At 34.6% G+C, this 27,284-nt stretch overlaps 1 protein-coding gene across 1 annotated transcript in view; it reads left to right on the forward strand.

The window, feature by feature from the left end:
- Positions 1 to 18,512, forward strand: part of EIF3H (eukaryotic translation initiation factor 3 subunit H) — a 115,538-nt gene extending 97,026 nt beyond the window's left edge. Inside the window, exons 4-8 of the mRNA XM_001369936.5 lie at positions 983 to 1,082; positions 2,444 to 2,593; positions 13,386 to 13,506; positions 16,396 to 16,528; positions 18,219 to 18,512. Of these exons, the coding sequence (XP_001369973.1) occupies positions 983 to 1,082; positions 2,444 to 2,593; positions 13,386 to 13,506; positions 16,396 to 16,528; positions 18,219 to 18,316 (602 nt within the window). The 3' untranslated portion in view covers positions 18,317 to 18,512. The remainder of the gene's footprint in view (positions 1 to 982; positions 1,083 to 2,443; positions 2,594 to 13,385; positions 13,507 to 16,395; positions 16,529 to 18,218) is intronic.
- The last annotated feature ends 8,772 nt before the right edge of the window (positions 18,513 to 27,284 follow it).

Here is a 27,284-nt window from a genome sequence, read left to right on the forward strand (position 1 = left end):
AGGCAATTTAACAGCTTTATAGCCTCCCCCTCCCCAAACACTCACAGTTTGCCATATCTGGCAGACTTGCATATAGTTTCCAGCTGAGAAGTAAATGTAACGTCCTGAGTATCTGTCAGAAAAAATACTAATGAATACGATCAATCTTATGAGCTGCCCCAAAATTGTTTCAGTATGTTAACAATTGGATTACAGTAAAGAACAAGTTGTTAAAGTGTACTTATATTGGCTGGAAACATTGCATCATCAGACCTTGATGAATTTTCCACTTGTTTCAGTCTATTTTAGTTTTCATTTTATCACCTATTGCTAAAAGTTTCACTGTGTTAAGTTTCAGACAACATGAATGTTAACACAGGTTTTAGTCTAATATTGGCTTGCCCAAGCCGTTATCATGCTCCAAGTGTTAAGCTTCCTTATTGTAGGAGTTTTTAAACAGTTACTTTTAATAAAATTATTTCCCCCCAAAGTAAAGAGACAGTGTCAAGACAGCACACTCAATGTCTGTGATCTGTGTTCTAAAATCGCTTTCATCTAAGCAATGTAGATAAGGACTCTACTGAGATGAAAAATGTATAAGAGATACCTATCAGCACAAATAAATTTTGATCTGAAATATGTATTTAAAAAGACTCTTTAGTATAACTTTCAAAGTTCATGGTCTTTGTTTTCTAAAAGTAACATCTTAAAAAAATTCCATTTTGTATTTATAGAAAACTAAATTTAAAGGATATTAGGTTTTTAGTTATTCTTTTGACAAAAGGATATATTTTACTCCACTTTACGTATCTTACATGTTGTAATTTTTAGTTATTCAGTACTTGTTTACTGATTTGACAAATATCTATTCTAGATTATGATCATATTATTTCTTATTTTTTTATCTACTTTGCAAAAAGTTATGTGGAAAGATGTATTATTCATTTAGAATGAATCAAGTAATGATGACAATTTTATATGATTATTCATTTTCTTATTTAAGATCCCATAAAAACTGCTCAAGGGTCTCTATCATTGAAGGCATACAGGCTAACTCCTAAGCTGATGGAAGTTTGTAAAGAGAAAGATTTTTCTCCAGAAGCGTAAGTACTTTTGTTCTTACAAAAAAGGATTTTAAAATGGTTTCAGGAATATTTTGATGAAACTCACTCCCACCCTCCAGAAGCCCCCCAGGTGTTAATTTGATGTACTGGGTTTGCCTTACATATTAGTAGAAGCTGTCAGAATTACTTAGTACAACCTTCTTTTTTCCTTTCCAGATTTAGCATCTCCTTCACAGAATGTCTCTTCTAGTAAGGATTGCCATTAATTAAAATTAGGTTATATGTTTGGAGAAATAAATCATTGAATAAATGAAGGAAGATGTAAAAAATACCCAGACTTTGTTAGTAAGTTATATATCTTTTCTGGTGTGTTGAACTCCTTCTAGGTGGGGTAAGACAGTGGAAGAAAGCATAAATGGTTTTTTAAAAGACTTGATTTTAAGTATCTTGTATATTGGAAGCTTTATGGAGAATTTTTTTATACCATATTGGTGGTTGGAGTAAGAATTAGTATCTTAATATGGGTATTTTGTGATTTCACTTAATTAGGCATAACATTCTTTTGTATCTTGTCCAATAGAACCTTTTTCCTGTTTATCAAAAATATTAATTTACACCTTTTTTTTTGTCTCAGCACTCAAAATGCCCCCTGTTCTATACATTAACCCTTCCTTTTCAGAATAGTGAAGTTTTTGAAGGTTATATAATACTTCATTAATCAATATTAATAGTTCATTTTTAATATTGAAGAACTTGTACAACCTAAAAGATAGTGAAGAGGTTTCTGGTTTTATAAATATCCTTTAGCTCTTAGAGGAATTAAGATTGGAATAATTTGGAAAGAAAAGCATGCCCAAGAAATGCTTTTACAAATTTCCCTTAATATTGCTCTGGTTGAGGATTATTTATATTCTCAAACATTTGTGTCCATTTCCAAATACTTGGCCTTTTTACTAGTTGTTAATCTCTTTTCTTTTGATAGACTTTTAAGATTAAATTACTGACAACTGGAGTATTTCTCTGCATAAAAATAACAAGTTTTTTCATATTTTAAATATAGATTGCTAAGTGTAAGTGACTTTGAAATTAAAATTTTTATTATTGCTGGCACTATTAAGGCTATCTTGCTTGGGAATGGAAGAACTAAAGTGAAATTACTTAGAATATTATTTTCTAGGTTTATAAGTGAATATTTTAATAACCCAATATTTAATTAATTTAATAATTTGCCTTTTGATTGACCTTTAAAATAATCCATACCCACTTTGGGAATGGTAATATTACCAACTTATTAAATCCAATGGATACCAACCTAAATGGAATAAAGATATACAAAACACAAGCAATCTAACCTTTATTTATGACTATAAAGACTGAAATATTTTTAACTTGTTTCACAGATTGAAAAAGGCAAATATCACCTTTGAGCACATGTTTGAAGAAGTGCCGATTATAATTAAAAATTCACATTTGATCAATGTACTAATGTGGGAACTAGAAAAGAAATCAGCTGTGGCAGATAAACATGAATTGCTCAGTCTAGCCAGCAGGTAAGTGGGCCTGTCTACTTTAATGGAAACTTTATATATTTTTTGCCACTTTTTTGGAAAGGATACTTTTACTCAGTCTTCACATTCCTTAAAGGAAATTATTTTCCCATAACAATAGTCAGTTAATGAAAAACGTATAAACTTAATAACCAGCGTCTGTATATGCTAGTAGTACTTTCTAGACTTTTATTAAGAAGGAATAGAAAAGCATTCAATTGATAAAGTATATTGGGATTTTAGTTGTTACTATACAAATGAGTCTTTCCCAAGTTGCCTTGTTGGGTTTTTTTTTTGTTGTTGCTTTGATACTATAAATGCTTTAGGAGGTAGGAATTTAAAAATCTTACATAACTCTGTTATATAGTTCGTCTCATACTTAAGGAACCATGTAGATAGTAATTAATCCTTAAGAGAAATATATTTTTTATCAAAGCAACATTTCACTTTTTTTCATTTACTTGAGCTCTGTAGAAGTTTGAGACAAAAATGTATTGCAGTGAGGTATAGTTTGTCTACGTGGTCTTGTAAAAAACAGACTCGAATACAGGACTACAATCCCCACAATTCCTTGCTCCACTTCCCCAAAATGCCTTGTAATCTCACCTGGGCCGAGATCGAGAAGGTATTTAAGCTGATTCAAAGGCTTTTGAAGGGTCTCTCCGGTTTGGACTTCCGTTTGGGGCAGATGTGGCTTTTTTTCATAATGTAAGTGTGGTTGTGTCTAGGCCACTCTATGGCCAGGACACGTGTTTCTTATCCTGTATTTTCTTTAATCCTTAATCTTCAATAAACCTCTAAAAAAATATAATACTCCTTGCAGAGAGAAACTAATTTCTACCTTGCCTCAGTCTCCCCAGTCTCCCCTAAATTTTAATCTTTACAGTCTTCAGAAAAAACTAAAATTTAAAAAAATTTAACAGTGATGACATTTCCCCAAATGTGACTACTTTAATTTCTAGTGATTTTTAAATAATTATCCTTTATTTACAAAGGAAGACCTTTAAGAGGAAACTAATTTTAAGATTAATAAAAAAAGAAAAATCAAAGTGATAACAATGAATGACTCCTGTTAGTTACTGGTTTATTTTTTCCAGGAGGAAGCAGATTGGAGAACCATGGAGTAAAAATAGGATGTTACTCTCCTAAGCATCCTGCATGGTTCCAAGTGATTCCAAAAGTTATATCGGAATATGCTCGAAAGAGCACACTGGGTTTCTGCTTCCCTCTTGTTAAGGGAATTGGAAAACACAGTTACAATGGCAGAGTAATAGAGGTGCTCCCTCCCCTCCCTCTATCCTCCCAAATTATTCTTTCTGTTATGGTGTTGATATACGTAGGAAGTTCCTTGTTCCAATCTCACTTAGTCCATTGGTAGGTTTAGATGACTGACAATAAGAGAGTGAGATTTAAAAAGCAAACAGTAATGTAATAAAAACCATAAGGATTGTGAAGAGAGTTTAGCATCAATGACTCAGTTTCCCAGGAAAATTCTGAGCACAGGACTGTTTGTGATTGAATCTTTAAAATCATTTCCTGACTTTTTTTTTTAACTAATCCCTTTTTTTCTCCTTAAGTTAGTGATATATTACCTAGTAGAAGACACAATTTTTTTCTTTTATGTCATTTAATTATCTAACAGTTTACTTAAATAATTCATGTTCTTACCAGTTTTTGTTTCTTTCATAAAATATATACAATAATTATCACTTTTTTTTCTTTCAAATAACCCAGTGAACTAGTATATAATATCTCTGTATAAAGTGGCACTTTTAATGGCCAACAAAATGTTCACTATTCACTGCAGCAACAAAGATCTAGGCAGAAATGTTTATTTTAGTTTTCATCTTCTGCATTTAATTTTATGCGAAATAAGGAGTGGGCCTCCTGCTTTCCATATGAAGTTCTTTAAAGACCCAATTGTTTTTTGTTGTTGTTGTTGCAAGAACAAATGAAACAACATTGAAGCTGAAAGTATAATGGACCATTGAATTTAACAGTTAAAAATAGTTTTTTAAATTGCAGCATAATTGCTGTACATTTTGTTTTCCTTATTAGTAACTTAATTTAGTGTGCTGATACATTGTGCCAGTTGCCATAATATTTTTATAAATTCATCAAGAATCATAAGTCAGCAATTCCTTAAGCATTTTGCTTGGGCCCTGCCTTTCATCACCTACAAGTGGGTAGGGTACCCAGTGGTTTGATTTACACGATAATTTGTTCTACATCACGAATAAAGCATAGTAATAGACTCCATTTCTTGAAAAAATAATGCTATATTTTCACTTTATTAGGTAACATTTTCAGTTATAGTTATTTTGTAAAATCTTTTATTATTGGTAAAGAAGAATGACACAAGTTTGCAACTTAACATATGTGAAAAATAATTGTGATTTTTCATTCGCTTTTAAAAGTCAGACCAAGTATGGACATTAGGCACTGAAGATAACAAGAAAGAATTAGAGCATACCTATCACCTTGTATCACATCTGTTTATCACATTGCTTGGCAATGAAAGCAAACACTATATTACTGCAGCTTTTAACAGTAACTCTCTGTTTCATTATTTTGGTGAGCTAGACCTGAAGAGATTCACTTAAAATCAGTCTTTATACCTGTTCCGATTTCCTGTGATTACTATTGGAAATAGAATTGTGAATTTGTTAGACATGATGCCCTTTGAATACAGTATGGTTCAAGTTTTTCAGTATTTCTGGTAGTATTCAGTTCTAATTAAATTTCATTTTGCTATAAACTACAAAAAGCTCATAGTAGCATTATAATAGAAAGTACTTGTAACATTCAGCCATGACACATATCTCACAGCTATCATATATAAACCTTCTACATTAGGAGATTTTTCAAAGGCTTCCTTTTCTATATTAGATTCATATTTATAATAAATTTTTATCTTAAATGAGTTAGTATATTATAAATGCTACTGTATATATCTATGGTTTCCCCAAAGTTTTAGTGCACTTTTAAGCTTTAAAAAACAAAACACAAAACCCATACCTTTTGTCTTAGAATCAATACTGTGTATTGGTTCCAAAGCAGAAGAGTGGTGGTTAGGGCTAGGCAGTGGGGGTTAAGTAACTTGCCCAGAGTCACATGAAGTATCTGTGTCTAGATTTGAACATTGTACTTTCCATCTCTAGGCTTGGCTCTCAATCCACTGAGCAACCCAGCTGTCCCCCGTTAAAGCTGAAATTTCACTAAGACATTGGAGATACTTTATACATATATGTGTACCCATGTCCTCATTTTTCATACTAGTTTTTGAAGGAATAATAATTTGAGGTAAAATGATGTTAAGTAGTGTAAGAATAATGGGTGAATGAATTGATTATTGATTTATAAACTGATTTGATACTGTGCTTACAAAGAATCTTCAGTTTATATCAGTGAAATGAAGTGAATTATCTTATCAAGAAGTGAAGCTCATAAGTGAACTCTTCAGGGTCAGGCGCAAGGATGTTAAGGAGACTCTTGTTATATGAAAATAAATTATTTAATGAAAATATAAAGATAAAAAAGGATTTATAATTCCAAGAGATTCTAACGCCACCCAAATAAAACTCCCTGGTTCCACAGTCTACACTGATCCTTCCTGATCTGACTAACCCAAATTTTTACTATTCTACAATAAACCAAACACTATTATCCTTATACAAAGTATATAACAAAGTATATAGTCTCCAAATTATAAAAATAACAAAAGTTAACTGGCTGAGCCTCAGCCAGAACCAAGTTAGGACTCTTGCGTGAAGGACTCTGAGTCTTAGCAGACTCAAAGTCCAAACCAAAGACCAGGTCTTTCTTTGTTCTTCTAAGATATAAAAACAATTTATGTAACAGCAATAGACAGTCACAAGTCTTTCCCAAGTTGGAAAGGGAAAAATCACTTAATGCCTTCAGATTTCTCCCTCGTTTCCTTCTACCTCAGACAGCGAGGAGAGAGAGAAAAAAATATATATCACCTCTTCCCAGCACTCCTGAGAGAAAGTAACTGCTACTCCTTCAGAGTAACTGCCACTGAAAAAAAGTTGTTGCCCCCCCCATTTGAAATTGACACTCGATCTAGATCTGCTTCAAACTCCAATTCTTTCTCAAGCCAGCCTCTCTACTTCTTAGCTTTAAATTAATTTAAGAAGACCCAATCTCTAATATCATACTCATAGTATTGAACAGTTAATTGAAGTAAATAAAACTATGAAATATTTCTAGTGTCATTTTTAACATTTTCCCTGATTTCTCATCTTCTTAAAGCTACCCTGGTTTCTGCAGTATCCCCCATGCACATCTTTATCACTCCATTGTACTGAAACTTTACTCTGAAAGGTTATTAATGATTTCCTCATTAGCAAAGGCATCACCATTTTCTCAGTTCTTACACTTTTTACAATAGTACTGTTGAACTTTTTGAAATGTTTCTTTGCTTTTTCTTCCTGGACACTTACTATACTGATTCTCTTTCTGCATTTTCTGTTTCCCTTACTAATTCTTCCTTATATTATTTGAACTGGTGCCATTTCTTGAGGCCTAGTCTTTGGTCTCCTATATAACTTCTGTGCTTCTTTTCATTAGATTTTTATCAGTTCCTCTGCTGTTCTGATGGAATTGGAAACTCTTTCATTTCATTTCGTCCTGGGGGATGCTTTTTGTCCTTTATATTCTTCAATGTTCTATAGATACTGTATCTAACACCTTGTTGGGGGTAGACTCACATATTTTGTGATTTTTGTAATTTTAAAAATAATTTTATTTTTTGTTATTCTTATTTAGGCTGTCAGTTTCAGTCATTTTATTTTATTGTCTGCAAATTTACCAAAGCTGTTTTAATTAGTTTTTTGTTATTGATTCCTTAGGATTTTAAAAATAAATCATTGCAGGATCAGCATTTCAAGATTTTTACCTCTTCTTTCCCCATCTTTATACCTTTAATTTCTTTCTTATATTTCTTATTGCCGTTACTAGCATTTCTAGTATTTTAAATAAAGAAAGCTTTTTTACTCTGAAAAATATTTTTGTTCTAAAATTAAAATATATAATTAATTTGCATTGGGAAGACAACTATTAATTTCCCCCAAATAGAAGAGCAAAGCAAGAATGCCCTTTGTGCCATGATTATTTGACATAATTAAAAAAAATGCTAGCCATGGCAATGAGAAAGGAAAAAGAAATTAAGGAATGAATGCAAATAAAGAGGAGACCAAATTTGCTAATAGCATGATTTTATTTAAAATCATGTAGTATTAGAAAAGTAGCATGTGGAAATAATAAAACTAGAAGTCCCACTCTAAAGAATTATAAAATGAATAAAGGAATAGATAATTGTGAATTTTAGTTTTACTCTACCTGGCTTAGTCTTTAAAATTCCAGCAACCAGGAATGTATACACCCTCCACTTAAGGATTAAGTGTCGGGGAGGAAGGCCTATGACTGGCATGTGCTAACAAGTAACAAATCAGAAACAACTGACTGACCCCCTGTGCTGTCCTAAGCCAAGTTTAAGCCATCATTGGTACATGTGAGACACAGGAAGTGATGTAAAGAACTGCCTTTATGTTTCTTGTCACTTTCTGTGAGAGGAACGCTTGGCAGACTTGACCCTGGAACTGGACCCTGGAGGAGCTCCATGGGAGACCTCAGACCACTTTCTTTTAGATGGTCACGTGGTGAGTGATAAGGCTTAACTCCCTTTTCCCTTGGCTTCTGTAGAGGCCCCTTGGCCAAGGCCTCTGAACTCTTGCCTTGCTCAGCCTGGGCCAGAGCAATTCAATTCCCCTTTCCCTGTTTCTCTCATTCTTAATTTCTTCATTCTATTCCATTCTGACTTGAGTATTTAATTGGGATTTAGAATTTAAATCCCTGGTGACCAACTAAATTTATACTCAGTCTCAACCCCTAAATTTACCCTTAACATAGTGGAGCATACTTAAGATACATGAATATAATTGCAAAATATTTTGAAGGAAATAAGGTCTTAAATGTTGGTACATTTGTTGTTCATGGTTGAACTTCATCATTATTATAAAAATGATAAAAAATTCCAAAATTAATCATTGTCTTTAGTGTCATAAGAATCATACTTCAAAAGGAATACAATATTGAGATTGACTGAATAATACCAGAAATCACTTGGAAAAACAAAGTACTAGACTTTCAAAAGAAATTATGCAAGAAAAAAGTAAGAAAGGAAAATTATACTTTGAGACTTCATTATATTAAAAAGTGGTAGTTTCAAAATTTTTTTTAAATGCTCAGTGGAACAGATTAGATAAGAGAAAAATTAAACAGTTCAAATTAGCCTGTTTTAAAACATGAATCTATAACATTGTTTGTTATTTGACATTGACTTCCTTGAAAACTGGAAAATAGTTTGGAAGAAATTAGTTTTATGTTAACACCTTACACCAATACCAGAAGAGACCTGATCATCAACACATACATGAAAATTATCCCTACTATAACATACTTATCACATCTTACACTTTGAATCAACCATTCCCTTTTATTTGGTTCCTCTAACAAAATTCTTGGGAAATTTAACAAAAATATGAGACTATTTATAGTCTCTATACTATACTATACTATACTATACTATACTATACTATACTATACTATACTATACTATACTATACTATACTATACTATACTATACTATACTATACTATACTATACTATACTATACTATACTATACTATACTATACTATACTATACTATACTATAGTAATTACCCCTCAATAGACTAGAGATAAAGAAGTATTTAGCAAACCATTATCAAAAGAACTTCAAATAATAATGAAGAGAAATGCAAATCCAAACAGTTCTTCAGCTTTGTCTTACACCTAGTAAATTTACATAAATAAATTTACATAAGCTGAGGCACAAATTCTGGATGCACTGAATTTATTGGCAAGACTATCAGTTAGCAATAAAAGGTATCGTTAGCTCCTCAGCAAGCAAAAGGGCCCTGAATGAAGGTAGACATACCATTTTTTAAAACAGACAAAAGGAGGAGCATCCAAATGCTAGAAAGTGGCATCAGAGATGGAAAAACAATATGCTATGTTACAAAGCCTAGGAAAACAATATGATTGGCCAGAATTTTGGATTGCGGGGCTAGCAACCCACACCATCTTCCGTCTTATGGCTATACAGAAAGCTTATAGATGTTACCTATATATGGCTACTTACAGTAACAACAATAAAAGACCAGATTTTCTCAAAGGATAGCCAGTGTTGCAGAGATAACAGACCATAATTCTTGGAAGAGATTTCTTTAACACAAGATAGTGGTTAGCAGCAAAACTCATCTGCTAAACTTAATTAACTCAGGGAGGAAAGCTGAACTTCTGAACTTAATGCAGAAAAACATAAATATGATTGGGCAACATGCAAAATTCAGCAGTGATAAAGAATACTTAATTGCAAAATAGAATCAATTTTATTTTCTCAGTAATTATGACAAAAGATGAGAATAGTCAATGTTGGAGGTGCTGTGGAAAGATAAGTATGTCACTATACTGCTAAAGTTTCTATTTATTGGTCAAATCATTCAGGAAAGCACTTTTAAATTAAGCTAAAGAAGTGGCCAAAATGTTCATACTTAATATTTTGATCATTGATTATAAATAGGGCTGGTGGAGCTATATAGAAATTTCATATATTGTTTGTATCATTAACTTTTGGTCTTTAGGAGTTCATTCTCATTCAGTGATAAAATACCACAAAATTTCATGTCTGATTTCACAGTAAGCATATATAAATATATATACATAATATAAAAACAAGTGATCCAGACCTCCTTCCCTCCCCTAATCTTTAACCACCTAGTCAGAGCTCAGTAATTAAAGTTTCATTAAGCTGTGTAAGAATTTAAATTTAAGTTATGTGTACTAATGGGTATTTAGAGCTGTAGATATTCGAATCCAGTGGATTTTATAGATTAGGAACCAGGTTGATAGGGCCAGTATATTGAGGAAAAACTAGCACCTCTGATGCATAGACTTACTGACATCTTTTCAGGGCTGCTCATCTACTGCTATAGAGACTGCTTTAGTTATGTACATTGGCAGTACTTCAGATGGTTTGACAGAAAAAAGAGATGATAGTAAAATTATAAAAACTGATCACAGGTACTCTGAAATAAACTAGTACAAACAGCTCAACATATAGACTTTTAAAAAAGCATTATTGGATTTGAGACATAGGTGTCACTTGTATAAAGAATGGTATTCACAATAATTCTGTCATTAAACTATCTGTTTTATGTAGTGTCTTGGCAGTATATGTACTCCCTTCAGCAGGGCCAATCTCAGCCCATCCATGTTTTCTCAAAAATCCCTCCTATTTTGGAATCTATCACTCCTTGTGCTATTAGCATTATTTCCCTTGTCAAACCTCAGTTGTGGATCATTCCCACCATTTACCTCTTCACATGCTGCTGAACAGAGCATTCAGATGTGAAAGTCATACAACTGTGTTTGTTGTTTGTTTTACATTCAGGCTATACAGCTTTGACTCTGGTCTCACCACAGCAAATTAATAGTTTTATTTCTCCCTAATTGGTTCCTTAATTCACTTGCTGTGGAAACTATTTCAAACCTTCCATTTTGCCCTTAAGCTTCCACAACCTCAACTGAAGACTGTACCTCTTTACTGAAAAAATGACACCAATCTCTTTCCCCCTCTTCTCATTTGAAATGAATTTCAAATCCCCTTTATATCATTCTCTTTCCTCATTGCCCTCTAGTCTCTGACAATAAAGTAGCATTTTAAGGTCACCACACATTGTACCCCACAGTTCTCTGGTTATTCCTTTCCCTCCTCAAATTCCATATCACACCACTTAACTGTAGGTGTTCTCTGAGGCTATCCTGGCCTTTCTAGATCAGTTCTCAAACTTTTTAGTCTTGGACCTCTTTAAATTCTTAATTATCTAAGACCCTACTTCAAATGTTTTTTATTTGGAATCAGGTCTATCTAAATAGAAACAAGTTTACTGTATTAAAAATGAAAATATCTTAGTGTTATTATGAAAAGGTTTGACCTTGCATACCTCCCTATCCCCCCAATCTCACATATCCCCATTAATCCCTGGGCTACACTTTGAGAACTGTTGCTTTATATTGTTTTGTTTGGTGATCTCATCAACTCCCAACTGCTTAATTTGACATCTGTATTCAGAAGATTCACAGTTCTCTATATTTTGTCCCATGCTTAATAGCCCATTGGATATTTCATGCAGGACTTTTGTTGAGACTCAGACTCAAGCTGTCCAAAATAAAACTCATAATCTTTTTCCTCCAAGTCTTCTTTCAAATTAATGTATTTCTGTTGAAGACATTAGCATTCTTTTAGCATCCCCAGTTTCCAGTTTATAATCTTGGTGTTATCCATGACTTCTTATTTTCCATCACTCTGTATAATCATCATTTGCCAAATACTACCTTTTTTATTCTCTCAATATTTCTCACATCTGACCTCTTTTACTTACAGAACTTCTATCTTAGTTCAGGCTCTCTTCACCTCTTGGCTAGATTATTGTAATGACCTCCTAATTGATCTTCCTGCCTTATATCCCTGCTTGCAGTTCATCATCTGCAAAGTTGACAAAGTGACTTTCCGTAAGTGCGTATCTCATTATGCTCCTTCCCTACCTATTAAACTCCAATGACTTCTTATTGCCTCTAGGATAAAATAGAAACTGATTTTTTTTTTAGCTTTTAGTACCCTTTTGTTTTCTGCCTCAAAACTCTTATACTTTACTCTTGCACTCTGAGATCTATCCATACTACCCTTTTCTGTTTCTCCTGCACGGCACTCATCTTGACCTCTGTACTGATCATACTCTATCCCTGGAATACACTCCCCTTCACATTATAGCCATTCCCCTCCCTCTTCCCTCCATCCCTCAAATAAAAAACAAAAAAATACAATCGGTAATGCTTTCTATCTCTAACTGCTTTGAATTTGTTTATATTTCCTTTATATAAATATAGATACTTACATGCATACATACTTGTGCATGTTATTCTTCCATTGAGATGAGAGGGGTGAGGGAGGGGGAAGAGAGGGGAAGGAGAGAGACAGACATTGACTGGCTGACTGACTATAGTCTCTTTTCAGCTTCACTGTCCTGTCAAAAGCAACACCGTCCTTTAAGTTTCTGGGTTGCCAGATTTTACTTTTTTTTCCCCCTCCTTCACAACAACTCTGGCATCTCTCCTTTTCACTTCTACTTGGAAATAAAGACATGGAGCAAGAAATACCTTCAGATGTTTTTGACGGAAGAAAATTAGGGGCCTTAAGGGAAAGAATAACATTTAAAAGATATTTTCACTGAGGAAGGAGGAAATATTTTGTGTAACAAGAAATATTCCTGAATATATGAATAAAAATAATTCATGCATAATACCAACAGTGTTTAAAATGTTTCAAAATGAGCATTAACAAACTGCCTTGTATTTTTACCCATAAAATGCTCTAGGACTATTTAAAGATCTTTCTAAAAAAATATCTCCAACTTTTTTGTGTTTTGTACTAGTACATTTTTGGATCTTATGTAGATTTTCATTCTATAGTAATTCTATGTAATTCCAGGCTTTCATAACTATGTAGTTTACTCTTATTCAGATAAGTGGTTGATTCTGAATCCCAAAGCTGTTCTGGGATTCTCAGAGGGAAATGTTAGCCTTGTCAATAGAATTTCCTTATCTCCTATACTTTACCTCTTAAAAAATCATAATGATGCCATAAGTAAATATAATTTGCTTTGAATTCCAGTAATCACCTGGGAAAGAGTCTGCAATTATTGATGGACAGAGTGGATGAAATGAGTCAGGATATAGTTAAATATAACACCTATATGAGAAACACCAGTAAACAGCAGCAACAGAAACATCAGGTGGGTATCATGAAGAAATTTAACTGAGACTAACAAGTATTTTTTGAAATAATTTATTTTATAAAGTTGCATTCATTAAAACTTATTTTATCTCTGGGAAAGCATGAATATATGCTGATAATTATTAAAAGTTTAGAGGTCTTGCTTGTGTATAGGCATTTTCTTTAATGCTATATTTATTATATTTTCAATCAGCTGTTTCAAGTGATTGCCCCCTATAAAAGAGATGGTAACATCAGCTGGCATACTTGGTTAAGATTTCAGTGCCAATATTACACGAATAACAGGGATGTATTTACTTGGAAAAGAACTTCCAGAGTTTCATGCCTCATTTCATTATTAACTATCTTTGGTAGTGGTCATAGTAGCACACTTAAGAAATCTTTACTTTATTTAAAAAATTGAATGATCGTGATTAAAAGCAAGCAGTTTTGTTAGGAAGTAATAAGCCAACCACTGGGAAGTGGAAAATATAATGCAAGGGGATGGAGGGGAAATTACCTGAATATTTCCTCATACACCTATACATAGATGAAGATATATAACCTTTCTTTTAGTAGTATCCCCAAAAGATCACACATGTTCTTTACATTTACTGGAAAATTGTTTTATAATCATGGCTGCTATAAAATATTCTAAGCATTTGTGTCTTAGATAAGATGATTTCAAATAAGATTGCATCTTTGAAAGGTAGTGTATCATTGACTACTAGACCCTCATAAAAGAATTTTCAACTTAGCTATATTTAGATTTTTAAGCAATTCCCTGCTTCCCACCTTCCTACTCCCTCCATAATTAGGTAGTTTTTTTTTCAATGTATTTTTTGATAAATTGGTGTTTAGTAATTCTAGATGTATTTTTCTATATAATTTTTAGAATTGATATTATGTTCTCTGTTCAACCCATAAATGTCCATGATATACCTCAAATACAGTACTTTTTAAAGTTAGGGTGTCTATCTGAAGCAAAGGAGTAGAGATTAGAAGAGGGTGGATATTGAACCCACTGGGACTGATGGGTACTTTTCACACCAAGATGCCTGGATATAGATATTCCTAGGCCCTAAGAACTGACCCATTTCTGTTGCTACATCTATCTCTTGTTGCTTCTGATCATTTTTGGCCTGTGGAGAATAAATCATAAACACAGTGCTTCTGAGATAGTCTAAAAGTATCTATTTATGTTTCAGAAAATATTCTCAGCCTTTCCTAGATTGAGGTTAGATTCAGAGGTTTTAAAGTGAAGACTAGGACAAGGTTTGTGAACATTTTGGGATTGTTATTATGGAAAATGGGACTGTGCCTTTTTGACCTAGAGATTGTATTGCTAAGCCTAAAATCTAAGAGTGTCACTGACCAAAGAGAGGCCCTAAATACATCAGAATATTTATAATAATAGTCCTTTTGGTGGTAGCAAATAAGTGGAAACAAAGTAGATGCCCATTAAATGAGGAATAGCTAAAAAAAATTGTGGTACATTAATGAAGTAGAATATTCGTGTATCTTAGGAAACAAAATAATGAATACACAAAATATAGAATATACAGATGCACATGAACTGCTGCAAAATGAAGTAAGCAGATTTTGGAAAGCAATATATTCAATGATTTGAATTACCACAAATCATATTTGGTCCTTAAGAAGAGATATGAGTTCAGATACCCTTCCATCTCCCTACACCTGCCCTTTTATAGTGATGGCAGTTTTCCAAGCGTATAGAGTATTCTGTGTATGTGTATGTGTGCATGTGGGTATACATATATAGAGAGATGGTACATGTATATAGTATTCATCTTGGGGAGGGGGAAGGGTTCATTGATCAATTTTGCCAGAATTTTTTCTCTTATATTTAAAGAGATCTTTGGGTGGGCAGTAGAAGGAGAGGAGGTGATGCAGGCTATGTATAAACAAAAGATATCAATGGAAAATCTTTTATTTAAAGGGAGGATGGGATCAGTAATTGAGGAAAGAGAGTAAACAATAGTAGGGGCAATGTGAAGGTAGTGGGAGATATAGGAAGTTTATGTTTTTTCCTTACCTTTCCTTGGCCATTCTGCCCTAGATTGGTCCTGATTTGATCTACAGTTTGGAGGTGGGCAGTAGAGAATCTTGAGTTAGTCCTAGGCTATAGTTTGGCTAAGGGGAAACATGAGAGGATGGAGAAAGTTTTCTAGCAATAGCACTGGAGGGGACCGCTTATAATTCTATGTGAGCAGTACATAAATTGGAAATCCGTCTGTTATGGTTTTTTATGAACAATTATAAAACTATGGAATAGTTTTTGCATGGATATCGTTGTTCCGATACCTAGCCAGAAAATTGTTGAATCTGTATCTGATTTGAATTGTTCCTGTACATTCACTGGAAGATAAATGTAAATGAATAATTTTACCAGAACTCCCAACAAATAGGGGGAAAGAAGGTGAATTTGAGCTCCTTTTTTTTTCCTGGACATTTCTTTTTAAGTGTCAGGAAGCAGTGAAATAATTAATGGATCAATCTGAATTCTCAAGTTTGAAGAGTTTATTATGTTTTGTTGTATCTTAACTAATTTTATAAGTTAGCCTTGAATTTCTTTTTCATAATCAGTATCTTCAATGGTATTTCAGTTTTGAGTAGTCAGTACAGAAAACTAGTATTAGAATAAAATTTTTGTTGTTGTTGTTGTTTTATTAAGTTAAAAGTTTACTGTGCAGGAGTAAATTATTACTAAAAATGATTAAGAAAGCAGGGGAGGGTAGTATCCTACCTATCTCTGTCATAGGGAAAAGTGGTAAGGGATTGGGGAATTGGGTGTGGAGAATCCAGAGCCTCAGATACCATTTTTCCTTAAACTTATAATAATCAACTTGATTGATGAACACAAATCTGGTTTTCCCTTTCATTTCAGTATCAGCAGCGGCGTCAGCAGGAGAATCAGCAGCGCCAGAGCCGAGGAGAACCACCTCTTCCTGAAGAAGACATGTCCAAACTCTTCAAACCTCTTCAGCCACCAGCTAGGATGGATTCACTGCTTATTGCAGGTATTGTCTCTTTCTTGGTGCCAACCATTTTGAAGTTCCTTTCGTCCTTGTTGATCTAAAATACAAGAAAAGGAAAGTGAGTAAATAAAAAAAGTAAGTTGGTTTAGGAGAAATGAAAAGTAATTAACAAGAACGATATGTGGTAATGAATTACCATCTAGTGTACTAATGCTTTAACACTGAATAAAATAGTTTAATGGGTCTTTTAAAAAAATCAAATTTATTCCTCTTCTTAAATCTCCAAATTCTTTTTCAAGGTGGTTTTATTTCAACTGTGTGTATCAATCCTTTAATGCTTTCTCAGAATACATATAAATGTAAAACATTTTAAATAAGGCATCATTGCATTTGTATATTCTTTATAATTACATTATTTTATGTGAAGCCTCTTTCAAATTTAGCAAGAAAACAATTATACTCTAATAAGAAACATGTTTAAACTTTTTTTCCCTTTTAAACATGTGGCAATAAGGACCTAAATATAGACTAAAGAATAAGATTCTCAACTGGTTTACCTTTAAGACACGTAACCCTTTTAACCTTTAAATAGTGAGATGCTATCTTTTACTATTATTAATGTGAAACACATCACTTATGATGTTTACTTCACTATAATAAAGGCATAATAGTGGAAATTAGCATGTGGTTTCAGACAATATAACTTTTGTCTATAGGAAATTCATAATACCCACAGAAAATAATCTTTCAAAGTTTCCTTTCAAATGACATAGCACTGTATTTCATAGTGTGTGAAAGATGTAAAAGTTGCAAAATCATCTTGTGTATAGCTCACGAATTGAATAGAAATCTCATAATTGATCATCATGTGGTTTAGATACAGTGTTTCCACTGAATTCTTGAGATCAAAATAAACTATGGAATTATATATTTAAGAAAGATTGGAATTTTTAAACTTTCTCATTAGATTTACATAAAATTTTTGTAAGCCAACATGTGGGCCAAAGTGGACAAAGCACCATTTGTCCATTAGGCTTAGAATAATCCCAATCATATTCTTGAATAATCAGCATATTTTGATTGATGGTACTTGGAACTTTCTTAGTAGTATTTTATTTTCCTTTTCCTTTGGTAACACTATATAATGGAAGTATTTTGATTAAAATAGAAATTTAGAGGAATTTTTAAAATGAAATCTTTTATTAATAACACTGAATAAGAGTTTTAAAAAGTAGTGATCTATTTTTAGAAGTATTAGAAGTATTTTAGAAGTATTAGAAGATTTTCAAGCAGAAACCTAGATCATTACTAGTTGAATATGTAATCTTGCGGATTGCTGGTTGCCAAATTCAAGATTTCCTACTCTCAAATTCTATAACTCTGATATTCTTTTGTTCCCTTTAAAAAAATTATTATAAGCATAATAATTGGTAAATCTAGTTCTTTCATTCTATTTTTTTTTTAAACCCTTACCTTCCGTCTTGGAGTCAATACTATGTATTGACTCCAAGGCAGAAGTGTGGTAAGGGCTAGGCAATGGGGGTCAAGTGACTTGCCCAGGGTCACACAGCTAGGAAGTATCTGAGGTCAGATTTGAACCTAGGACCTCCCGTCTCTAGGCCTGGTTCTCAATCAACTGAGCTACCTAGCTGCCCCCTCTAATTTTCTTATTGTAGTAGTTATTTCCTTCATATAGCTCATGTTACTCTTTATTTCTTTCCTTTATTGATAGGCCAAATTAATACTTACTGCCAGAACATCAAAGAGTTCACTGCACAGAATTTGGGCAAACTCTTCATGGCTCAGGCTCTTCAAGAATATAACAACTAGAAAGAAGAAACCCATGACATCTGGTTGGATAAGTTGCTTCCAGATAAGGTGCTGATATGTGCCGTGAGATCACCTACGGACAGCTCTTTGAAGAAATATAATTTTCGTAATGAAAATGACAGTACTCATTTGATATCATTGGCTCTTTGGCAGTAAAATTGTTCTTAAAAAAAAATAAAATTGGTTTTTAATATTCTTACTGCTTCCTGATTTGGTCCTTACTATGATCTGCTTCCTGTGTCTGAAATGTATAAAACACTAATTATGTTTCCCTAGATTCTCTGACCTCAAACCCTGAATTCCCTTCTTAATCTCAAAGCACTGATTTTTAGCCATAACACTTCAATTCTTAACCTCAAACCTGATGATGGAGCATTATCTCAGTATTACACATTTAACATTTAATTGCTATCAGTCTATCTTGGAGGCAAAAGGCTTGCCCTTTAATCTATCGTGAGGCTTCTAAATACTGACTCCCCAAATGGATTCCAAATCAAGCATTCTTTACATCGTACATTATTATTAAAACTATAAAAATAAAATCTCAAAAGTATTTAGTTATAAACATTTTTTCCTTGTATTCAAAATTCAAGTCTTAAGACAACTTTGATAGTATATGTGGTTCATTTATAAATATTTTTCATTTCAGGTCAAAGGGGGTGGGGGTGGGGGGGAAGAATCTCCAACAAAAACAGATGAAGTCACGTTTCGAATGGATCATTTTACCCAGTTTTTAAAAATGAGAATGACAGGATAAGGTTACCATGTTAAACTGACAAAGTACATAAGTTTTGTGACTTAGAGGACATGTTTTGGTATTATAATGCAATTTTATATTACTTAGATAAGGCTGAAAAAAAAGAGGTAAAATATTGAGCCAAATTCTTAAATAAAAATATTTAAGAGATTTTTAGGAACACCTCAGCCTTGTTCAAAATATCTATTACAACAAAGTTGGTATAAACACTGTTAAAAGCTTTGAAACTGGCCTACATGTTAGTTATTATTGTAGCATGGAATGAGCCCAATGAGTTTTTCCATTTGGCTTTATTTGTTTATTTAGCTTAAAACTTTTATTTTCTCTCCCTCTTACTTCCTTCAATGGGGAAAAAAAGAAAAGGCTTGTATTATATATAAATAAAACATTTCATTTATTCCTTCCACATCATGACTTCCCCTATCATGACTTCTATATATTGCAGGTAAATGTAAGAAATTAAATGGGGATTTTTGAGTTTTGTGCAAGCTACAGGTGACATAGAAAAAGTTTAGAAAATCAGAAATGTACTCTGGACTGAAATGTACTGTGAACACCCTATTGAAAAAAAAGAAGAAATAATTCAGACTTCTGGTATAAAGGGAAGGCCAAAAATGTTTGTGTATTTTCCAGATTGTAGGAGTGCTGTGCCCCTAACCCCTAGGGCCATGTTGGTGAAGACATGGCACTGTACAGAGCCAGCACTTGAAGAACTGCTCTGTTTCCCCATTTCCCCAGAGTCCTAGGACAATTTTTGCGTGTCCCACATCTGTGTCCGGCTGCCCAAAGTAAGCACTTTCTCCCTCAATTCTCTTCAGTAATCTGGGGGCTCACAGATAGCTTGAATTTGTCCTCTGGGCACTCCAACTCCTTAAAGGTTGACCAACACTGCCCTACAGTATGAAAAGGATACCTATACAACTTTCACAGTGTCCCCAAAATATGTCTTAATAGGATTCCTCTTGTCAGAGTCTATAAGATTTGGATAGTATGTTTCATGTAGAATCCTAATTGGTCATTGGGTTTGGAATTGTCTTTCTTTGTCCAAAAAAAATTTATATCCCCAAATTCAAAACCCCCCACAAAAAAACCTGTGTAACAAATATGCATACTTAATATAAATTTCCACATTGGCCACTTTTTGAAAAATAAAAAAGTATTTTATTTCTGTATTCCATTACCATTCTTTCAAGACTTTGCATCATTGCTTTTCAAGTTCATGGTTAGGTATTGCATTGATCAAAGTTCTTAGGTTTTTTTATGTTTCTTAAAAACTCTTGCCTTCATCCTAGAATCAATACTTGTATATTGGTTCCAAGGCATAAGCCAGTGGGGTTAAGTGACTTGCCCAGGGTCACACAGCTGGGAAGTCTCTTGAGACCAAATTTAGGCCCTCCCGTCCCTAGGCTTGGCTCTCAATCCTCTGAGCCAACTAGCTGTCCCTGTTCTTAAGTCTTTCAGAGTTGTTTATCTTTAAAATAGGATTGCTAATTGTTCCTGAACCTCCTGGTTCATCAATTCATTTAAGTCTTCCCTAGTTTTTCTGAAACCACCCTTTGTAATAAGGGCTTATTACACCTTTTCATCATTTTTTGTTGTAATCCTTTATAATCATTCACCCTAATTTTTCAGTCTTTTTCTAATTTATGGATATGCCTTTACTTTCTAGTTGCTACTACCCCAAAATCCACTCTAAATATTTTTGTATGTATGGATTCCTTTTTCTCTTTCATCACTAGATTATATATCTTTTAGTGGCATAACAGATCAAAGAATATGCATAATTTAATAAGTCGCTTTCTACAATGACTGAACCAATTCATAGCTCTGCCAATAATGCATGTTAATACCAAATGTGATGGTTTACTTTTTTTTACTTACTATTGCTTTAATTTATATTTCCTTTACTATTAGTAGTTTGAAATATTTTTTCATCATGAATATTGACAGATTGGTTACCCTAAAAGTGTCTTGGTATTATTCTTTTTTTATAAGCCCATTTTAGCTTTTTTTTTTTTAAACCCTTATCTTCAATCTTGGAATCAATACTGTGTATTTGTTCCAAGGCAGAAAGAGTGGTAAGCACTACTTGCTTAGTGTATGAGTTCAAATTTGAACTCAGGACCTCCTGTCTCTGGGCCTGGCTTTCAATCCACTGAGTCACCCAGCTTTTAGTTTTAATTTTTGAACCATTCTGACATAAGTATTTTTGTACAAGGAACATAATTTTCTTTTATGAAAGACTTGATTTAGTAGGACTTTGATTTCTCCTTTTTAAGTCTGAATTTAATGTAGAATAGTCTTTTCTGTGTAACAACATTTTTTTTGTCTGACTCTTCCTTTTTTAAGCTTTTCTCCATGCTAGGTTTTTAGACTTTCTTCATTCTCTACTGCACATGAATATTTTGAAATTCACAAATGGGAAAGGGGTGAAGGGCCAGTAAGTAAAATGATGTTTCTGCATAGAATGGGAGTGTGGCAGAGTCATGTATAATACAGGAATGCACTGACTCACACTACTTAGTAACTTCACTGCCCTCCAAGGATCAAAAGACAAGAACTTGATGATATTTAACATCATCTAGTCCAATCTGCTTATTTTGTGGGTAAGAAAACTCCAGGGTGATTAAGGGACTTACCTAAGGCCATTATTTGTTGCTATTGAATCATTTGAGGCTAGTCTGACTCTTCAAGATCCCTTTTGAGGTTTTCTTGGCAGAGATGCTAAAGTGGTTTTTTTATTTCTTTTTCCATCTCATTTTATTGAAGAGGGACTGAGGCATACAGGGTCAAAATGACTTGCTCAGAGTCACACAACTAGTAATTGTCCAAGACCAGATTTGAACTTGTGAAGATGAGTAGTCCTGACTTCAGACTTGGCACTGTCTCCACTTTACCATCCAGCTGCTCAATGTGAGACTGAAGGAGAGTTACTGCCTTTCCTCTACCATCTTGGCTCTGTTTGCCTTGTGCCAGTAATAGGGAAGTTAGGAATTTTGGAGTGTTTGGGGGTAACGACATAAATTTGGTTTTGAAATTGTTGGATTTAAGATTCCCTAATGTATTATAAACACCTGGGCCAGAGACACCTCCATTTTTTATCATCCATGCTTTGTATAGTGTGCTTACCTCTTAGGGGCATAATATTTATTGAATTATTATTTTAAAATTTGATTTCAAGGGGGCAGCTGTATGGCTCAGTGGATTGAGAGTCAGGCCTAGAGACTGGAGGTCCTAGGTTCAAATGTGGTCTCAGGCACTTTCCAGCTGTGTGATCCTGGGCAAGTCACTTAATTCCCATTGCCTAACCCTTACCACTCTTCTGCCTTGGAGCCAATACACAATATTGACTCCCAAGATGGAAGGTAAGAGTTAAAAAAAATTGATTTCAAATATTATTTTGCCTTAATAAATAGAATTAGTATCTATTCTTGATTTGCAGATCTTTATACCTCAGGTTCATCATTCTGTCTCTGAATTACCATTGTTAGGATCATGAAGAAAGTGAGTTCCTTCTATAGTGAGCCCAGGATATGTTGTTTGAACTAACTGTTTTGAACAATTATCTCTTGTGATCTTGTTTTCTTATCAGTTACCCCTTTTCAATTGAGCAAAACACAGAAAAATAATTTCAATTAATTTAGTGTTTACACTGGTGGAATTTAAAAGGGCATTAAAAATGAGACAATGGTATAGATTTCCTTTCCCTTGCAACTGAAAATTTAAAAAAACAACTATTTTTTGACTCATTGAAAGGAAGAAATTGCTTAAAACAATAGTTTCTCAATTGTACCTTTACAAAATACGATGATCTGTAGTGAAGCAATCCTATAATCCTGACTAGGTCCATTTTTATCACTGAGTTAATCACAACGGGAAAGCACTTAGGCAGCTAGATGGCACAGTGGCTAGAGTGCTAGGCCTGGCATTGGGAAGACTCATCTTTCTGAGTTCAGATCTGACTTCAGACCCTTGATAGCTGTGGGACCCTAGGCAAGTCACTGAACCCTATTTGCTTCAGTTTCTTCATCTGTAAAATGAGCTAGAGAAGACAATGGCAACCTACTGTCTGCCAAGAAAACCTCAAATGGGTTCTGAAGATTTGGACACAACTGCAAAATGGTGGAATGACAAGGAAAACACTTTCATCAACCCCAGGGTTTTCAGTTAGAAAGGGAGGAAGTAAATTCAGGTATCACTTAAATGTTAAGTAATATATATATATTTTTTCCATTGGCCTTTTTCCAGGGTATGCCTCTTTCTAGCATTTACCTTCCACCTGCCTCTGTGGATGTGGACAAAGAAGTTTTGTTTAGTTTTTAGCAATATTTACTCTATTCCTTTGTCCAAAAAGTTTTCTTGCCATCTCTTTTGGGCCCCGTGGCCTTTTGCACTAATCCCTTGGATTCTGTAAATTGGAAACAAGTCTTGATTTTCTGACTCTGCGAGTAATTTTTTCCTCACCTTTATCTTGTCATGGCTTTCACTTGTTCTTTCTCTAATTGCTTCTTTACTTTCCATACTTGCCCTTTTTATTTTTTTGATATTTTACTTTTTTGGGATGCTTACACCAATTTATTTGTTTCTAGAAAGCAAACCCTCCTAATAAATCAGAATTCACGAACTAGACAGTTATATGTGCCAGTAACCTCATGAGTGATATGATGATAAGAGGTCCATTTTTCTCTTTGATTCAAGCAGCTCCTGTTGTGTTAATGAAAGGCATCCATGTATATTAAGGGAAAATTAAGCATTCAGTGAGATGAAGGGAGGATGTGTTGCTGATAATTTCAACTTCTAGCCCAACATATTGTGACAGAAATATACTATCATCAGATAGTGGTCCAAAAAACGACCACGTGCTTGTGCCACTGACAGGAACAAGTACGTGTTTCAAGTTTTATGAACAATGATGTAGTGCTTGGGTGCTACACTCTGTGTCCTACTTCACCTGCCAGAGGTGACATCTGTCACAGAGGCTGGGCAAAATATTTATAGAAGAAAAGGATTGGATTGGTTATATCCTTATCCTCTAAAAAGACACGTTCACACATGAGGGATTTGTGATTACAAAAGGGGAATTGTTTGGCCTGAGACGCATGCGTGGAGTCACATGACTTTTTAATGGAATACTTAGAAGAGTCTTTTTTAGATAGGTTGCTTGGAAGAGGTTTGGACACATGGGGAAAGTACAGATCCAAGAGGTTAATTGAGTGGTTTAAGAAGAATAAACATTTTGCAGAAAAGCTCATCAATTCATCTAAATTTAGAGATTGAAGGGAATTTGGAGGTCCTCCACTCCAACCATGTCATTGTATAGATGAGGAAACCAAGGCTGGGGAGGTGAGGTGACAAGCCCCACGGTGTTCTCAGTCAGTCATTAGCAGGCTTAGCATGGGGGGGGGGTCCTAAATGGGGTCTCTGGTCGGCTGCGTTTGTCTCCTCCAGCCTCTGCTCCTGGCTGCAGCTGGGGCCTTTATGAGCCTCTTCAGTGAAGCTCCTTAGAGCCGGCATCTGTTCTATGACTCACCCAAATGGAGCAGGAAATCAGTGGCACAGCACTGTCCCTTGAGCCTCCCACCCTGGTGGCCAGCCTTGTCAGGAGCGGATGGAAGGGCTCAGCCTGCTGCCTTTGATTGGAGGGTGGAGGGTTCTGGCACTGTAAGTGGGCGGTGATGGTAGATGATGTTCAAGTCAGCCTGAGTCTGAAACATTCAAACTAACCAAAGCATACGAGACCTTTTGGACAGTAAAATATTTCTTTGGAAATGCACATGTTAGAAAGAACCGTGCACTGTATTTTAGAGCTTCTCTTGACAATAAAAAAAAAATGGGGGGGGGGAGAACAAATGTGTGTGTATATCTTTATGTATGTATGTATATATACATGTATGAAAATTCAGCCAACTCTCCATCCTTCACCTTGACCTTCCAAATTTATGGCGCTAACATGGAGTCGGTTCACTCATAGCTGTGGAAACAGAAGAGATGAAAACAACTTATAGAAAACTGTGGACTTCTTAGGTTCTCTCCATTCTGTTACTGCTTCCAAGAGCCCACAAACTGACAGAAATTCAGGACCTTTCTGGGGGCTTGGAGGGGAGGGGAAGGGAGCTGTTTTACATTTCGATGCAGCAAATCCACGATGACACTCTCCCTAGAGCGACTGCTAGTGTATGATCAGACTTTGCCAGTGATTGCAGCCATGGGAGTTATGAGAAGCTGGTGATGCCCATCCTAGCTGTATGCTGAGCGCACAGGATCAGCTTCACTGATCACTTCAAGCACACTTCAAAGTCAAGATTTGTCAGCACTGTGTGGGCACCCTCTCTGCTGTTAGCCATAGCTATTGCAACTCTGGTCTGCCTTTCCTTAATTAAAAAACAAACCAAAACATGCTTACATAGCCATGAAGACTTGAAAATGCCTTCATATAGTTTGTTTTATAATAACCCTGTAAGGTAAGTGCTAGTATTGTCTCTCTTTTACAAACAGAGAAGCCCAGGCTCATACAGGTTAAGTGATTCACTCAGGGAATAAGCATTGGAGTCAATTTGAACCCGAGTCTTCCTGCCTTGGAGCACAACTTTTAGACACGGCCCCACGTTGTCTCTCAAAAAGTGTAAGGACTTTGATTGTAATGACCAACCACGATGTGCTGCTCTCCTGACAGATGAGATGGACTTCGGGTACAGATGGAGCCTTTTTTTTTATTAAGGCACTGCTGGTGTGGGAATTTGTTTTGCTTGACAACCTGTGTTTGTTTTTCTATTCTTCTTTTTCATTTTTTTCCCCAGTTAGGGTGGGAGTGGTAAGGCAAGGAAGGGAAAATAGATTTTTATTCATTAAAAAAATAAAATAATTTTTTTAAAGTCCCGAAAAGGTTCCTAGTGAGCAATGAAAAGAATCATTCGTCTCTCTAATCTATTAGTGGCTATGAAAAGAGTGAGCTGTTATCAACCACAAGCCTTTGTCCTGTTCCAAATATGGGATTCACCGGTGTTTCCACCCAGATTTACAGCTGTATATCTAGGTTTATATCAAAGCAGGGCCTTTGTTTTGCTTGTGTTTATTTGACTGGACAGATTGTTGTTGACATAATTCATCATGCACTGAGCAGTGACAAATGCTCTTGTGCTGCTGAGGATGACAAGCTTGTCTATGCAGAACTTTGGAACTTTTGGAGCCGTGCTATTTCTTCATTTATACATATAGATGAATATATACAGATATGCTTTTACACATACATGTGGCTGGATTTAAAGCGTACATGTAATATGTACATGTGTATTGTATGCACATATATGTACTAGACAGGCACGCATAAGACTTATTTTTAATGTTCATGTTTAAGTCCAGCCAACGAAAGACAGAAGAACGGTGAAGTCTGTCTGTCCACCGGCCCTTCTCTCAACCTCTTTCTGGTTAGAGTCAGGCATTTGGGGCAGGGGAGGGGGGGGAAGGAAAGCAGAAAAGATTAGAATATGTGCTATTTTTCCAGCAAAAATACAATTACAAAGTACAAGGCTTATAATTCATAATATGAAAAGAATGTTGGCACTGAAAAAAGTCACTGAAAATTCTGTCTCCATCTAGGTTTTCAATCTACTAATCAATCCCAATTTTGTTTGGGGTGATATCCCTAAAATATGACACATTAGGTCCTTTGGAGTGAATATTTTTTCTGTATTTGAACACCGTGATATAGGGTTACACCAGCGCGAGCAATATTTTCAACATTCAATGAAGTGATTTCATCTTGAGTGCCTTAATAAAACTGGCAGCGAGAATTTCATTTCAGCAAGCTGCAAAACAACACCGGGCCTGGAGAGGCCTATTGCGAGACAGCGGCCATGGCAGGCTCCTCCGACTGCATTAGAGGTTTACATACCTGCATACATTACGACAATTGAAAACAAGTCATTGGAAGATTTAATAAAATGGTTCATGTCTCCGTTGCCCCTGATATTTCTGCCCCTCCCCTCAGCTTTGTTGTCAGGATTTTCTGAAATGAGGGTTTTAAAAAAGCATATAGAGATTTAGATTTAATTTGGTACAGCTTGCATTTAAAACTCGGGGAAAATGAGAAGTAATTGGAAGATAACAGTAGCAGCTGCCTAGCCAGTTGTTTCAAAATATGGCAATAAAATATTAAACTCAGAACTTGCTATTTTTGTGCCTGGGTGTCTGACAGTGGTTATGATAGATTTC

This window comes from Monodelphis domestica, chromosome 3, assembly GCF_027887165.1.
Source record: "Monodelphis domestica isolate mMonDom1 chromosome 3, mMonDom1.pri, whole genome shotgun sequence".
Classification (NCBI taxonomy): domain Eukaryota; kingdom Metazoa; phylum Chordata; class Mammalia; order Didelphimorphia; family Didelphidae; genus Monodelphis; species Monodelphis domestica.